This window comes from Paralichthys olivaceus, chromosome 9 (assembly GCF_024713975.1).
Source record: "Paralichthys olivaceus isolate ysfri-2021 chromosome 9, ASM2471397v2, whole genome shotgun sequence".
Classification (NCBI taxonomy): Eukaryota; Metazoa; Chordata; class Actinopteri; order Pleuronectiformes; family Paralichthyidae; genus Paralichthys; species Paralichthys olivaceus.
Genome location: NC_091101.1, coordinates 18923682 through 18940297, shown reverse-complemented (window position 1 = coordinate 18940297; position 16616 = coordinate 18923682). Strand labels below are relative to the sequence as shown.

The 16616-nt window shown below is 41.3% G+C and overlaps 4 protein-coding genes across 4 annotated transcripts; 2 read left to right on the top strand and 2 right to left on the bottom strand.

The window, feature by feature from the left end:
* Nucleotides 1-332: 332 nt before the first annotated feature.
* Nucleotides 333-4165, bottom strand: upf3b (UPF3B regulator of nonsense mediated mRNA decay). The gene is made up of 10 exons (XM_020082325.2): nt 4031-4165; nt 3455-3561; nt 3254-3360; nt 3065-3163; nt 2684-2794; nt 2526-2569; nt 2033-2221; nt 1788-1945; nt 1384-1702; nt 333-1298 (listed from the first exon to the last, which is right to left on the bottom strand). The coding sequence occupies exons 1-10, from the start codon at nt 4139-4141 to the stop codon at nt 1164-1166; spliced, it is 1380 nt and encodes a 459-aa protein (XP_019937884.2). The 5' UTR covers nt 4142-4165; the 3' UTR covers nt 333-1163.
* Nucleotides 4166-4332: 167 nt separating this feature from the next.
* On the top strand, nt 4333-6142 carry ndufa1 (NADH:ubiquinone oxidoreductase subunit A1). The gene is made up of 3 exons (XM_020078980.2): nt 4333-5249; nt 5364-5453; nt 6012-6142. Exons 1-3 carry the CDS (start codon nt 5148-5150, stop codon nt 6030-6032), a joined length of 213 nt encoding a protein of 70 aa, XP_019934539.1. The 5' UTR covers nt 4333-5147; the 3' UTR covers nt 6033-6142.
* An 880-nt stretch (nt 6143-7022) lies between these two features.
* On the bottom strand, nt 7023-10085 carry nkap (NFKB activating protein). The gene is made up of 9 exons (XM_069532146.1): nt 9490-10085; nt 8937-9017; nt 8764-8828; nt 8578-8673; nt 8441-8483; nt 8250-8345; nt 8108-8203; nt 7808-7957; nt 7023-7499 (listed from the first exon to the last, which is right to left on the bottom strand). The coding sequence occupies exons 1-9, from the start codon at nt 9918-9920 to the stop codon at nt 7325-7327; spliced, it is 1233 nt and encodes a 410-aa protein (XP_069388247.1). The 5' UTR covers nt 9921-10085; the 3' UTR covers nt 7023-7324.
* A 504-nt stretch (nt 10086-10589) lies between these two features.
* On the top strand, nt 10590-15347 carry zbtb33 (zinc finger and BTB domain containing 33). The gene is made up of 2 exons (XM_020111462.2): nt 10590-10925; nt 12004-15347. Exon 2 carries the CDS (start codon nt 12006-12008, stop codon nt 13875-13877), a length of 1872 nt encoding a protein of 623 aa, XP_019967021.2. The 5' UTR covers nt 10590-10925; nt 12004-12005; the 3' UTR covers nt 13878-15347.
* Nucleotides 15348-16616: the final 1269 nt, after the last annotated feature.

Genomic DNA, 16616 nt, shown 5'->3' with positions numbered 1-16616 from the left:
TTCCTTCCAAAGTGTAGTGAAATAGAGATTACAAAAAAAGAAGCATGAAAAGAAAATACTCAAGTCAAGGTAACTTTCCACAGCACCCTCTAACTTCACCATAGTTAGGTGATGGAGATGTGTCAGTTCAATTATGTAAGGCTTTAGAAACCTGAAAGGGAAATTTATATTTAATACTGTAGTTAATCAAACCTTAATCATTTACTCAGTGAGAGGTGTGAACACTGAACTGCTGCAATGCTTTTAAATAACTTGAAACTATAAACTTGTGATCACTGGACTTCTATTTTAAAACTGAGCATCTTTCCACCAAAGAGACAAAAAGAGACAGATTTAACAAAGGCCTTTTATTTCCAGTCAGAAGTAGCTCCTGTATGTTAGCATGATACTAGCATCACCAGCACTGATATGTTTCCATGCTGTCTTCAGTTGAGTGCATCACAGATTAATGTATGGAGGCAGATTCAGATTTGAAAAAGGGGGAAGGCCATAGGTTGGTCACTCAGACTGAAGTCTGCATGCAGTCATATAGGTGTTACACAGCAGTCAGGTCAGAAATGGCTATTTCTCCTCAGTAACTGTATGAATGTGTGAACGTAGGTTTCTTTATTGTGCCTGTTAGACAAGAGTTAAAGACCAAGGAACGTTTTAGTAAAAGAGCCGCACGTACATGTGCATTGTCAAACTCTGCAGGCAGAGGAAGATAATGTCCATGTGTGCACTTCAAACAGAAAATACAAACGCTACAACAGAAATCTCTTTCAAGACACTGCAGAAACAATATTAACGAGTTTGGCAAAGTTGCCAGAGCGATTGGTTGGGATATGTATAAACAAATGAAAAGCCAATGTTTGCAAAGTCCATCAGAGAAACAATACTGAGATAAGGTCACTTTGAGTTCACAGTAAACTTTGGCTTCACCTAACTTGCCCTGCAGCCAAACTCTTCAAGGCTTACTGTTCCTAACAAATTAAACTAACAGAGGGCCACATTCAGGCACTAAGAGACTCCAGCATCTGCCTCTGAGACTGAGAGAGCCAGATGTAGCCCTGCATCATCTGCAGCGCAGGCGACGCCCTGAGGCATCACATCACTGCTCCGAGCCTCACAGATCCGTCTCTCCGCTCGTAACCAAACTTAAAATGCCACAGGAAGAAATCTGCTCAGTCGTCTCCCTTGTCTGCCACTTTCTTGGTCTCGGTATCTGGCTTCCTGTCAGCGGAATTGGATTCTCCTCCTCCTGCAGGTCGATTGCGGCTTCTGGCCCCCGGCTGGTACAGCTGAATAGCAGGGCGGTCCTGACGCACAAAAACAAACAACTCAATTAGAAACTGCAAATAAATAAAAATTATAAGAAATTACAACTAAGACTAGAGTAGTTACTTTATTTCGCGTTCGCTCTCTTTTGCCAGCATCGTCCCGCTTGTCTTTGGCAAGCTTCTCCGGCCTCTCGTTGTGAGAGGAGTCTCCAATGTTTTCGCCCTTTTTCTTCTCAAAGGCACGCTCCCTCTCTTTTTTCCCCTCGTCATCCCGCTTCCTGCACGAGTTCTCTCCATCCTGTCGTTCCCTCCTCCTCCGCCGATCTTCGTCCTGCCTCCTGATGCGCTCCTTCTCTCTCTGCCGCCGCTCCTTCTCCCGTTCTCGCTCTCTGTCGCGATCTGTGTCACGCTCCCTGAACTCTTTCCGCCCGTCATCATCCCCTCTGTGAAAGAAGCACAAAGCCTGTTTCAGTATTCTGGTCAAAGTGAGTGATTTGTTTAAAAAAATAAATGACAGAAGCAACTAACTTCCTTCCTCGATCTTCCTTATTGTCAATGTTCTGACGCCTCTTATATTCATGGCTGCCCATGGGTCGGTCGTCTTTACTTGGCTTCTCTGGTTTCTTTCCCTTTTCCTTGTGCTTTTCCGCATCAGCTTCCTCGCCTCTGTCTGGTTTCTTCAGGAGCTACACAGATGAAAATAAGAGTTCCTGAGGACATATTGGAAAGTAAACACAGCTTAAAACTGCCTCAATCCACTGCAGCACACACACCTTAATTTTTGGCTCTTCTTTAACTTGGTCCTTGTCTTTCTCCAGCGGTTTCTCGAGTCTCTTCATCTTCTCAGCGTCCTTGCGCTTTCGTCTCTCCTCCTCCCGCCACTTGCGTCGCTCCTCATCCCGCACACGCTTTCGTTCAAGCTCCCGCCTCCTTCTCTCTTCCTTCTTTTCCTCCCTGATTCTCTGAACAGCCAAAATTTCATCTTGTGAGTTATTTCGTGTTTATTTCCTATTTTACAAATACATCCCACTACTTTTGAGAACCTAAGACTGGCTAACCCATTTCAAGCATCAAAACAATTTGTCCAAGTGAGAAACAGTAGTTAAGAAGAAGTAAACATTTTTGGACATTTTGGACACTATCATTTTATAGGCAACTGCCTGTAAAAGGACTATTTAAACAATTCAGTAACAGGACCTGAGTCCACCTGCCATCATGCAGTTTAAAACAACATAACATCACAATGTTGTGGTTCTGTACATTTACCTGCTTGTTTTTCAGGAAGTCCAGCAGAGGAGTTGTCTTCTTAGCTTGAAGGAGGAAACATAGTATGTTTAAATGAATCTTCCAGCAGCATGTCTATTCTAACATTTATACAGTAATGTTTCAGGTGAAACTTTTAAATTCAGTAACTTTTAACATACCAACAAGCTCCTTCGACTTTGCCTCGATCTCTTCCAGCAGGGTCTCAGGTGTTGAGGTCAACTTTTCTTCGTCTCCGTTGTAATATTCCAGGAACTTCTTGTAATCTGGATCTGAAGGAAAAGATAAACAGTGAAGCCTCCCTGATGTTTTATTTAAACTATATATGAGTTGATATCAGATACATGAGGCAAACACCACCAACAAATCAAGGCTGTTCTTTCTTTCTTTTCTCATTGAAAAAAATAAAACCTCTGAACTTGCAGTAAATCGAGCCCTCATTGATGGTTATACAACTAAAATTCATCCTCACCCGTCTCATTTCTTTCCTACAAGGGGACAAAATATTTATATTTCATTAAAGTATCTGTATTTATCTTTACCTTCAGCAATCGTTCCACACTTTGCATCCCTCTTCTTGTTTTTTTTCTTGGCAGTTTTTTGGAAAGGGGCAAACTCTACGATGGCAGGATACTCCTGTCCTGTCGCACACAAACAGAATGAAGCTTCAATCACTTACAGGGAGATTCCTTGAGTTTGTTTATTTCGCATTAACTCAATTCTCTTCATACCTCTGTGGTCAATGAATACATATCCATCAAATCGGTCCCTGAACAGGACGATATCTTCTTGATTTCTGAAGTTGAGGTAAGCCCTGGCGAAGAGGTGCGGGTAGAGGCTGAAAGAGCAGAATAATGACGTCAAGTTAAACAGTTCCTGACACTGGTTGTTATTTTATTTAACGACACGTGTTTAGATGTTTTTTTTTTTACCTGGTGTCACTGGAGAAAAACTCCATGTAGTCCAGCTCTGGCAGCGGCTGCAGCTGCTCCTCCAGATCCTCCTTCGTCAGACTGGGTGGTAATCGCCTGATCACAATCTGGGAATTATTGACAGGTATTAGATGTTAGAGAATTACAGAATAGAGATCAGTGACACAGGGAGGAGGAGGAGGAGGAAGAGGAGGGGGAGAGCAACAACTGGATAATGATGATGTTAGAGCTGGTGACAGTTTGTGTGGTTCCAAGATAAGAGGAAATAATACTTCATTAGTTCCAGAGTGGGGACATTTACAATATTACAGCAGCAAGAGTCAAAATAAGCAGCAGTAAGGAATATTTATGTGTATGTGTAAGGATAACAACACTTCAGTGTAAGGAAAATTAAAAATAGAGAAAAATACGAATGGATTAGAAACTAAAATAAACAGTGTAAAAAGTAGTATCGCTTAAAACTGAACTCCAGCTCAGCTCTGATTACACACAACTACTTCAAACCTGTTGTTATTTCTATGGTCAGAATTAGCAGAACTCGCTAAAGCTAAGCTAAGCTAAGCTAGCAAGCTTCACCTTTGTCATGGTCTCTTTCTTTTCCTTGGGCTTCTCCGTCTTTTCTCCATCTTCACACTTTAGCTCCACTCTTCTCTCCTTCGGTCGAGTGTTTTCTTTGTCTTCCTTCATGGTGGAAAACAAGCTGCTTTGTCTCGTGGTCGAGATTCAGCTTCACATCGCAGGTTGTTTACTTTGAGTTTTTAGCAACTTAGCCGCACAGCTAACAGCTAACAGCGAACCAACCAACTCACCGCAACTTCCTCTGACAGGGCAGCTCAGTGTTAGCACAGCAGGGGGCGCTGTTACTTTACACAAATGGCAGTATACCGTGAGTGTTAACGTGTTTTCTTATTATTCATCAGTTTTTAATTTATCAATTTATACTTTTTTATTATTTGACAGAAAATTCAAATTTAATTTTAAGGAAAATCCGCGAAATAAAACTTCCTTATTCCTTGAGATTGTTTTCCATCGACTGCCCTTCACAATAAAAGCAGGTTTAATCTTGCATGCTTGTATTGATTATTTTCTTCGTGGTAAAAAGTAGTCGTGTGCTCTATGTGCACTTAAATTAAGTGTTTCCATTTAATTTCACTTTATACTTTATACTACATTTTAAAGGACAATGGTAAACTCTTAGGGCTTAGCAATAAAACAATGTTAATAATTATTACAACACATTTTTCATCGTTAGTAATAAAACAAAAGTCGAAGGTTTTCGATATTGTTGACACATAATTTATCCAGCTCAGATAAATGAAATGTTTTGCAGTTTGTCAATGGTTTGTACCTTACAGACGAGTTTAAAACCATAACCGTCTCTCAGGAGCAACAATCTGACTTTAAACTTCACACAAATAGGCATGTGATATTCACAATTATGATCATTGATGTGGACTAATATGAAAAATCGTCGGATCGCACATCGTTAACCTAAAATTGACAAAAAATAAACAGCGAACAACAGATGCTTTTATTTCGAAATCATCAGAAAGGAAATTACTTCTTTACTCACCGGAAGAGGAACACAGGTCATCTGAAGTGAGCGGTGGACATTTTGTTAGCCTCTTAGCAAAATAAACGGTGGAGGAGCGTGTTTCTCTCGGTGTCAGTGAACCAGTGAGTCTCTGGCATCATGTGGTATGAAATCCTGCCGGGCTTCGCCATCATGACCGTGTGTCTCATCATCCCCGGAGTGGCCACGGCTCAGATCCACAAGTTCACCAACGGAGGGAAGGTGAGGACAGAGGAGGAGGAGGCTGCTAATGCGGCTAATGTGTCGGGCTGTTAGTCTTTTTCTACTTGAAACCACTTTGAGATTGAATCCTCCTCGTGTGTGTTTTTGCTGTAGGAGAAGAGAATCGCTCGGATTCCGTGGCAGTGGAGTCTGATGGAGAGGGACAAGCGCGTGTCTGGAACAGGAAAGTACTACGACTCCAAGGTGAGAGTCCATGTGTCACAACAACACTGCTAATACATGTCGTTTCTGCAAGAATGCACATAAATAAATGTATGAGAACATATTGACTATAGTGCAGAAAGTTAATTTAGTGTTTATGTCTATTTAATGAAATGTGTTTATAATGTTTACAGTGAAGTTATTTACATATTTGCACGTTTAAATACACACACGTCATAAGAACAGGAGTCATGATGTGTGGAATCAAGAAGTGAGTGTTGTTGATGTAGTTGAGAAAAGTGGAGAACACGTGTGTGCTGCTCAGAAAGTGATCCGTCTCCATCCTATTGTTCCTTTACAATAAGAGTGATCCCACTACCCCTCACCGAACCCTCACCTTACATATAGAAAATGAATACGCACACATGTCAATGGTCTTTAAAGCCGTTGACATGCTTTTCACACAAAGGTATTTTGAACAATCACCAAAATCTGTCTTGAAGGCAAAAAAAGCTTTCGCCTGATTCAATTGGTCTCCAAATGATTTGTAGTATTTGAGAGGCTGCTGGTTTGATAATCTTTTTTTCTTTTTCTCCACAGGGGCTTGAGAACATCCACTGATGACCAGGACTATGAAGACTATGATGACATTAAAAGATTATATTTAACATTGATCTATTTGTTATTTTGGTCTTCTGTTATTGATTAAATTGTTCCATACTGGAAATCTATTCAGGCTTCTCGGGTCATTTGTTCAAGTCAAAAAAACAGACAAGAGAGTGGGGTTGAAGCTAAACTTTACACCTGTTTTTTATTGTAGATGTCAGTGTTGTACTGGAGGAATATATATGTCTGGGTTCCTGGTTATCATACATGATAAATGTCACAAGCTGCATCAGTATATTGAGAACTTCTACAGAAATGAATAGCTGTTCTAATATGTTGATACTTAAATTCAATTATAATTGTGAGAAATTGCCACTTTCTTGCTTTATAGAATTATGAGTTTAACATCTAAGCTTTTGACTGTTGGTCAGACAAATCAAGTCATTTGAAGACGACACCTTGGGTTTTGAGAAGTTGAGATATTTTTCATAATTATCTCACATTAATCTTCACCTGAAAAGCCAAACCTGCTAAAAAAACTGCCATGCCCAACATATAATATTAACAGGTGTTTAATGTGAAACCTACTTTGTTTACCTGTGAAAGTGATGAAGATCTCAAGTTCCTTCACTATGAGTGAACTGAAGTTGCAGGTTAGAGGAACAAACAGTCTAATAACTTTTCAGATTAAATAACTTTTCCTCTAAATCTGTCACTCACAACCTGAAACAGGAGCATTCAGGAAGTTGAAAGATTAATCTGAGAATGCTGAACAAAACAGGAAATCAAAAGAAGCTAAATAATCCATGACATTTCCCAAGTGTTTTGCTTTTTAAATTATTATGAATATGTAAAACCTCAGGACATAATAAAATAAAACCTAAATGGGACTAAGGTCACAAGCCACAGTTAAGAACCACTGCTCTCAGTGAAGACGACATTAAACACTGGTTGCAGAGTAGAATTGCACCGAGTACATTTAAAAGAAATCTAAGAACAACAAGATAACTTTGATGCGAAACTTTATTAATATTTGCAAACAATTTATACAAGAATTGTATGGCTGACGTCTGACATGGAAGACGAGATCCAGCAGGTCAATAAGATGGAGACAAATAATACAACTGAAAACTTTTCAAACTTTGCACGTTTCTTTACAGTTACATTCCTCCCTCACACTGTACATCCCCCAAAACCAAAATGTATTTTCTCTCAAAATAGACACCTGAGGTCCCAGAATAAGATAAAGGTGTCTGATAAAAAAATAAAATAAAAAAAGAGAGGATTTGAGAGACAATGGTGGACGTTCACTTCTCCTCCTTGCCTTTGGTCTTCCTGTAAACCATTTCCCTGAAGCTTGACAGGATCTTGCTCTCCCTCTTCCTCCTCTCCTCCTGGTTGAAAGACGCCAGAGCTCTCTTCTCATCCGCACTGTAGATCTGGTTTTCCTTTCTCAGACGCACGGCCTCCATACGACGATGTCTGAGGGGTCACAGGTCAGTGTTACACACAGAACAGATGGATGCTTCTTTGATATGATTTAAATTGACAACATATATCTTGTTTATATATATATATATATATATATATATATATATGTTTCTTTTTTATTTTATAATTCATTTAAGGACCTTTTCCACTGAACATGTCCCTATAAAATAATAACAATCGCCCTCATTATATATTTGATGAGAGGAATCACGGCATCGTAATGACCCCTGTAACACTGAATTGCAGCCGTATAAATTGTATAGTGAGAGTTTTTGTTCAGACTTCTGAGCTTTGTGTACCTGCTGCCACTCATCACGTAACCAGACTTCTCAAAGTTTGCAATCTCATCGCTGGTGAGACCGATCTCTCCTCTTCTCGGGATACGTTTGCCCGCTTTCACATACTCTGCCATCGCAGCACCTTCACCTGGCAACAGCGCATGACCAAAACTGGAGGAAAGAGAAACATTAAAGAGATAAAAAAACGTTAATTAAAGAGTCATAAATGTAGAAAAAACATTTTGAAACCAGACAGTTTACTATCATAGGAAAGAAAACTGTTCCAGAACCAGTTATGATGTGAAAAACAGACAGACTCACTCCAATGGTCTGTCATCCTGGGACATGCTGGTGAGCGGAGCTTCGGGGCCGACCACATGCTCGTCAATGCAGGTTTTCTCCACCCACATCACTCCATTCGGATCCTCCTCCTCTTCCTCCCCCTCCCCTCTCTCCTCCCCCCCCCCCCTCCTCCTCCTCCTCCTCAGACTCCTCGTTACTGGAGTTGCTCGGCTCCTTATGACTCTTCTTTGTCTTCTTTTTCTTGGACTTCTTGGATCTGTTACGAAGTGTATGATGTTTAAAAATATAAAATTTTATTGTCGTGTCTGTTTCTGTGAGAGTGAAGACATGTTGCTGCATACTGGCACTTACTTTTTGCTCTTCTTTTTCTTTTTCTTCTTCTTTATTTCTTCTTCTGGAAGAAAAACACATCAGCTCTGCTTTTATATCTGATTAAACTGACTGTATTGAGCTTTTTTAAAATGCACATAATTATGCCAATGTCTTACCATCTGATTCTGATTCCAGCTCACTGTCCTCTGAGTGCTTTTTGTTCTTTTTTTTCTTGGATTTCTTCTTCTTCTTCTTTTTCTTCTTCTTCTCCTCTGTTAATGACAAAGGGAATTCTTGATCAATTCAAATGATACAGCACATCACAGCAATTCATCCACGTTCAAACAGCGCTCGGTTTCTACCTTCTGAGCTTGACTCTGAGCTGCTGTTTTTCCCGTCCTCTTCAACTGGTGTGAATTCATCAGAGCTGTGAGAAACAAAATAAGAAAAATAAATTCAACCTCCTGCTCCTGCACACACTCAGAGGATCACTGCAGAGAAAAGTGAACACATTAGGAAGAGAGGGTTGACTTACTCTGGTTCTTTTACTCTTGGTGAATATCCCCAAACTTCGGGACAACCTAACTCCCCGAACCTCTCCCTCTCTTGCAGACGTCTGGAACACACAGACAAACAGAGTCATCGCGGCACTTAACTGGCTATCTTATAATATACATTTTAAAATATGCTATGGGGAAAAACAACTAATTTATAGTTTTCATATGGGGAAATCAAATTTAAAACATGATGAGTTCATATATTGTAGGATCAATATTTGCAATGTTAGAAAAAATGATAATGATTTCAGCCATATTGCCGAGTCCTAGATGGCAGTTTAAGATAGATAATCGACATTAATTCTGAAAAATATTTCAAGTAGTCTAGTTCTGAGGCTATGGAAAGAATAAATGGGTTTTCTCACATATTTCCCTGATGCTGTTTTCATTAGACTGGGACCATGGAACAGACACGAAGATTAACCTGACAGGGTTTGTTAGGTTTCTGTTTAAATGTGCAACAAACAAAGTGTGGTAGATTTCATTAGATTTCACCTCTGGATTTTTTCTATAGAGAATCCCATAACTTACCTGGCTATAAAAGCCTCTTGTCTCTGTCTCTGAGCGTCGTCCCGCTGTTGTTCGTAGTAATAATCATCTTTGAAGCTGCCATGTTTGCCTGGAGCGTCTCTCTGCTCGGACCAGTGGTTGTGACTGTTGTTGTTGTTGGTGCTGCTGTTGTTGTTGGTGTGTCGCTCTCTGGATCTGGACCGGGACCGGCTGTGGCTTCCTATGCGGATCCGTCGGATGTTCCTCGCCTCTCGGAACCGACGCTCCCCCTCCTCGCGTTCCCTTTCCCGGTTCCGCGGCTTCGGGAGTTTAGGCCCGAAGCTGTACGGGGACAGGCTCCGCTCGCGGCTGCCGCTGCGGTTACGGCTGCGGGAGCGAGTCCGAGGTCTCCGGGCCCGGGGACTGCGAGGCCCCCCGCCGCCGTCAGAGCTCGACCGGTCCGAATGAGGCATAGCGACCGACCGACCGAGACTTTAACAAAGTAAAGATTATATATTTGTTTTCTTTTACCGAACAAGTGAGATCAGAACACACAACAAACTGCGCTCATGTTTCCGTTCTCCGCCAATGTACGCAATTAGAGCTAACGTCCGTCCCCGAATACATTCCGGGTCTTCGCAAGCATGTGATACACATTGGTTCCGCTTGTACATAATTATGAGAAATGCTAGTTTGTCTATAATAATAACAACAACAACAATAATAATAATGATAATCTAAAAGAAAAACATAAGAAGCATTTTAATGTAATGTATAATATATACAAAATGACCAATGAATAAGAAAAACTTAGGCAAAAGAAGTTTCAATCAGTTTACTGTTTACAGTTTATTGCTCTATATCCCTTAAAATGTAAACATGCTATAAAACAATTGTATGTGTATTAATTTCCATTTACTATTCTCTTTTATTTAAATGCATTGTATGTGCTTTAACATGCATTTACCTACAGGAAATTATTTTTAAATATCTGAGCACTCTTAGATTAATATTCTTCATGGACCTCATCAGAGGTTGCAGCTTTTGAAAACCTCTCTTCTTGCTCTGCTGTTTGTTTGAGAGAGGAGGGCTCTCTGTGCTTTTATTGTGAAGGTATTTACAACTCGAGCGGTAGATCATTATTTTGAAGTTGAACCGGTAGTGCTCTCGACGCTGACGGATACACAGATAAACACTTTTCTACTGAAACTTTATGTAAACAACAATGAAGCCATTGTTTGTTTTCTCTTACCGGATGTTGACATGATATTAATCACAACATCGCGTTACTGTAACGCTGTTCAGTTTGAATTGTGCGCGTCAACGCTGCGCCACAGCGACCCCTGGTGGCTGAGAGGGTAGCGGGGGAGCTGCAGGAGGCTGTCTGTTGTTAGCTTTTGTTTGTAGCCACATAAGTTTCCATCTGCAGCCGGTGGCGGCTGCTCCTCGTGGTCTTGGCTCAAACATCCAGGTTGCAGGTAAATTAGATTTTCATTCAGTGAACGAGCTTCGGGGAAACGTGACGGATTCTCTGCGGCGCTGTGTGTGTAGCTAACAGGATGCTAGGCCGCGCTGTGCTGCCTCACCAAACAGGAAGAGTGGAGCAGCTAGCGTCTCCTTTTGTTAGCCAGCGAACAGCGGTGTTGTTATTATTGTAATGTCTTCTCAAAGTAGAGAAACTCCTCATGAGGTTCCTGCGCGTTGTTCTCTGCCGCTGCGACGTCACGCGAGTCTAATGTCCCGGCTAGTTACTGCAACTTTGTGGCTAACTAGCATGAAGCTAACGTCAGTAACGTTATTGTTTTTGTTTCCTGTTTCTCAAAACGGTCATTGACGACATTTGTTCACATTCGTCGTCGCGTCTTGTACTTCAGACTTGTCATACACTGTTAGATCATTGTAAATGTGTTTTCTGTCAACACTGAGTTTCTATCTGCAGACGAACAGAAGCCGGTTCATGTGGTGAAGTGAGAAGATGCTGTTCAAATCTAACAGCTCTCATTGGTTAATATCTTCATTAAAGTGTGACGGATTCATTTTTGTAGGCTGTAGTTTGTGATGCTTGTGAACTGACAGGTTTTTTTTTTCTATCATCTTGTCTTCTCCATCTTCATCAGGACAGTTTCACACCTTCGAAAATCATCATGCAGTTGAATCCACACCTCTGTCAAGCAGTGGCAACACAAGCTGAACATTATTAAATTCTCAGTGGCAGAGTTTTCTGTAGGACAATTGTGTCAGGATGCACTGGTTTCACTTTGGTCTCCATGATAACTTAACAACTGCAAATGTGTTTGTATGTTGACTTGTAACTTTTAAGGAATTTCAGCAAAAAAGACAATTGACAAGTATGTTAAAGTAGAACTTAAGGCAGGCGTGTTTTCAGTTTAAGACAAACACTAGATTGTTGAAGTGGAAAAGCCAGATATGGGACTCTTTTAAACACATTTAGTTTCAGCTCTTAGTTTAGTTCTGTATGTCTGAGTAGTGTGTGTAACATTTTCTGCACATTTAGAGGAGTGAATCTGTCCTCTTTTGTTTTTCTTCTCTCCACAGACATGCCGAGTCTGAAGCTGATCTCTGCGACGGACACACAGTATTCAGCGACTGTGCTCAAGTCAATGAACGAGCAGAGAAATCATGGATTATTTTGTGACGTCACCATCATCATTCAGGACAAGAAGTTCAGGGCTCACAAAACAATCCTGTCTGCCTCGAGCACGTACTTCCACCAGCTCTTCACTGTAGCTGGACAAGTGATCGAGTTAAATTTCATCAAAGCGGAAATCTTTGAGGAGATTCTCAATTACATGTACAGCTCCAAGATTGTCCGTGTGCGCTCTGACATGCTGGAGGAGCTCATAAATGCTGGACAGATACTGGGAGTGAAGTTCATCGCAAACTTAGGGTCACCGTTATCACACGTGAAGGGGCTGCCCGGTTTGTCCAAAGAGACAGAGAACAAAAGTGAGACGCCCGCAGAGGTGATGCCGATCATCACGGAGTCCTTCTCGATATCTGCAGAGGAATTCAATCAGACAAGCAAACCTGCCGAAAATGACGAGGACTCGGACAGCGACGTCATGTTTGTCTCGCAAACAAACGCTCAGGCGGACGGTCAGAAAGCCGACACTGGTGAGATAATTGATGTGGAAAAAGCTGTATCTGAAAATGTAGCAGCAGAGAAAAATACAGAGTCAAATCATGCAGTTGCAAAACATAAAGATAAACCCACAGCTTCCCCGAAAACACCCGTGGCTAAGAGTTTCAGTTCCACTAAGCCCAGTCTACCAGACAGCAGCCCTCTGCACAGCCCAGACTCCAGCACCAATCACTTGGCTTCCCCTGCTAGAGTTTCCTCAGGAAGTGCTCCGACAACACCAGCCAGGTCAAGCAGTGTCACCCCCGAGCCTTCGAGTGCCTCCCAGTCCTCCGAAAACAGCGACATCATGGGAGTCCACAAAAAACAAGTCTCTACTTCAACTCAGAAGGGGAATTCCAAAATAAGGCTGTTAGATGTTTCTGAAAGTCCAGCTAATCAGGCCAACAATCCCAAATCAGCAATAGCAGCAAAAAAGACAGTGACACTCAATACAGCCACAGAAATTGATTCAATTTCTTCAGGCTGTAAAGTTTATGCCAATATTGGAGAAAATACTTATGACATTGTCCCAGTGAAGGAGGATCCAGGTGAAGGAGGCTCTAAAGCCTGTAGAGGGAAGAGGTCATTGATGGCAACGCCTTTGAAAACCTTTGATAAAGTACCGTTGTCCCCGAAGGCCAGCCCAAACAAGAAGAGCAAAACCGAGCTGGAGGATCACTACGAGCTGATCATGGATGGGAAGACTTTCTACGTGTGTATCGTCTGCAAGCGGCCCTATGTGTGTCTGACGAGTCTCCGCCGTCACTTCAACACCCACTCGTGGGAAAAGAAGTACCCGTGTCGCTACTGCAACAAAGTCTTTGCCTTGGCCGAGTACAGAACTAAACACGAAATCCACCACACAGGAGAGAGGAGGTACCAGTGCTTGGTGTGCGATGACACATTCCTGAACTACCAGTTACTGTCCACCCACTGCAAGCATGTCCACAACCAGGACCCCAGTGGGAGGAAGGAGAAAGACGACACAGACAACAACTTGTACCGCCTGCTGCCGTGCAAATCCGTGCAGATGAAGCCGTACTCGTGGGCGACTGAGGGGCCGGGGGTCCCCTGCATCTCCGAGGACGGCAGCGTGCACTCCATAACCACCAACAGTGAAGATGTCCACTCTTCAACCCAGAGCAGGATGTTGAACTGGGACGACATCTTCATTGAGCCCGATGCACACATGCCACCTGACGCCCATGCTCATCCAGCGTCGACCGTGAACAACACACCACCACGGGCAGCTACAGAGTTTGACTTTGTTATACCAGAGACCTACTGAGCAGCACATGCCGCTCCGTTATCTGTGCCTTTTAGGTGCCCCCCCCACCCACACACACACTTTTTCCATGTCAACAATTTCCTTCGGTTATTCTCAATAGATTAAACACAAGGCCTTTCCGTTTAACAAAAAATGTGTAGTTTTATTGAACTAAACACAGTGATGATGCAGATCCACACGGTTTGAGTCAATCAAAGCTGAACACTGAACCTTGAGTCCCTCGACGGTTTTACTGAAAACGGATGCTGGAGTTTTTGGTGCCGGCTTCAGTTGAAGTGAAATCAGACGCAGCAAATAGTTGCAGTTGATGGATGTTCAATGTGACCTTACATTTGTTCATACTCTGCTTTTGTAACAGCCTTGATTGTTGGTATCATTCAGTAAATGATAATTACATTAGCAAACAAACAGGAGTGGAAAAGCTCATGTGGTTAAGACATAACTCAAAAAGTGTATCACAGCCTCAAAGAATCTGAAACACAAAGCACAGAAATGAAACATTTAAATGGTGTTTGCCAAATCAGTTACCAGACGGCCCATCGAGCCTCATTTATAAGCCTCATATAAAATTTAATAAATATGATTTATGAAACCAGGCGACCCTTTTGACTGGTCAACAATTAAATTGCTTAGGAATTAAAAAACGACTACTCTCAATTAAAAGAATGGTGTTAAATTCTATCATCAGCTGATACATCAATCAAGGATCTTGGCTCATTTTCGAGGATCAGATGTAGATTTTAACAGACGTGAGGATCTTCTGGACAGATTTTTCCTGGTCAATGTTCGAGACCAAATTATGCTGAAGAAAAATGATCTGAAGTGTATTTTTTCATTATGTGATTGTCGGCGATCCCACTTCTGGGTCCTGTGGCAGGGAATATGCTTATTTAATTTTTTTTTCAGTGGTCGATGAATGAGTTTTGGATTTGTCTGTTAAACTGTCTTATTTTGATGCACCTGTACATTTTTATTCCCTATGATTTCAATGTTTTTTATGTTAGATATTATATTTTGATGCCAAAGTCTGCCGGCCACATAACGTTGGCTGGAGATTTCTGTATTCAAATGTGATGATTGGATTATTTCAGTCCATGGAGGTAGCACTTAGTGTTGTAACACGCTGAATTTGTTTGTGTAATGTTTTTATTATTTTATTTTTGACATTGTTCCAGAAGATGGTGATCGGTCAGTATGAGTAAGAAAGTAGGGCTAACACGACTCTTCAAATCACGTCATTCAATAAAACCATGCAGATTGTTTTTTACAAATTAACATCGATGTGATGTACAGTATATATTTGTGCTAACATTTGTTTTACAGCTTCAGATTTATTTATTAGGTTTATAGAGTAGTTAAAATTGAATTGTCCTTTAACACTCGGGTCTGTTGGCATTTTCCAAAATGTCCTTTTTCTGTCAATTGGCAATGAAACTTACGTGACAGTAAATAAATTATTTTTAATTACTATTTTCACATGACTGTCTTGCATGTAACTATCGGCTGTTTTATTCAGCAGGTTGGGCTTATTACCACCGTACGTGAGGTTATGTTTCCACCCGTCTGTCGGTTGATTTGTATGTTTGTTTGATAAGATAACACAAAAAACACTCAACTAGTTTTCTCAGAACGTGTTGCCATGATACGATATGTGTCAGGGAAGAGACCTTTCCATTTTTGCATAGATATACGGATCAGGGTGTGGATCGACATTTTCGGTTTCCCCAGTTATTATGCATCTTATTTTGAAAAATCCAGCACATTTAAACGACTGATATCTATGAGTGTGTGAAATTATTGGCAGCTTGATTGAATTGAAGGGGACCAGTTTATTAGGTACACCTTCAGTTGTACCTAATAAAATGTTCTGTCCCTGAAGCGTACAGTAGTGTTGATACAGTAATGGCTTTCATTTAGTTCAACATGATTTAACACTTAACCTATGCAAGGAGCTTTGAGCCAAATGCTCAATAATGTGTAAATGTTAACATACTGACAGGAACATGTGCTCTAAAGCTGCTGTTACTCAACCACTGAGTTCATCAGTTCCCAAAAACAAACATTTTAAACACTTGGTGGCGCTGGAAGAGAAGTGGAGAGGACCACTAGAGTCAGTGGGATCCATATCTGCAAAGCAACTCCGACAAAAAAAGAGATTTCAGTGTGGACCAAAGTGGTGGGAGTGGAAAAATAAACGCCCAACGTGAGTTACACAAAACGTTTTTTAATGGCAAGACAAGAAACAAAGGAACTGAGTGAACCTTTATCAGCCCCAGAGAGAATGTGTTCTTAAAATTGAATCCTGTCAGTGATTCCAGCACCGACTGTTCACCCTCGGCCTCACCAGTGATCATTCCTGACAGAGAAACACACTTCAGCCTGACGATGTGACGTTAGTGCTACTTACAAAGAGGGAGACGTACGTACGTCCACCTGCTCTGTGGAAAATACAATAAATAGGGTTCAGAGTGTAATTGTTAACTTTTCCATCGACAACTAGGCTACTGTAGGTAGAATAGCTTGTTTCTTCATTGCACTGCTTTTGCAAAATTCACCGCACATTGATCAGATTATTCTTTCAAATAATTGTAGAGTTGATAAAAAAGATATCGTGATCTGTTGGCGCACCTAACTGCTAGAGGAGCATCTTCATATTATACTGCCTGACATACATTATGAGCATGTAAAACCTCCGTTGCTAACGTTTCCTTTGATAATGCACACTGACGCTAATAAAAA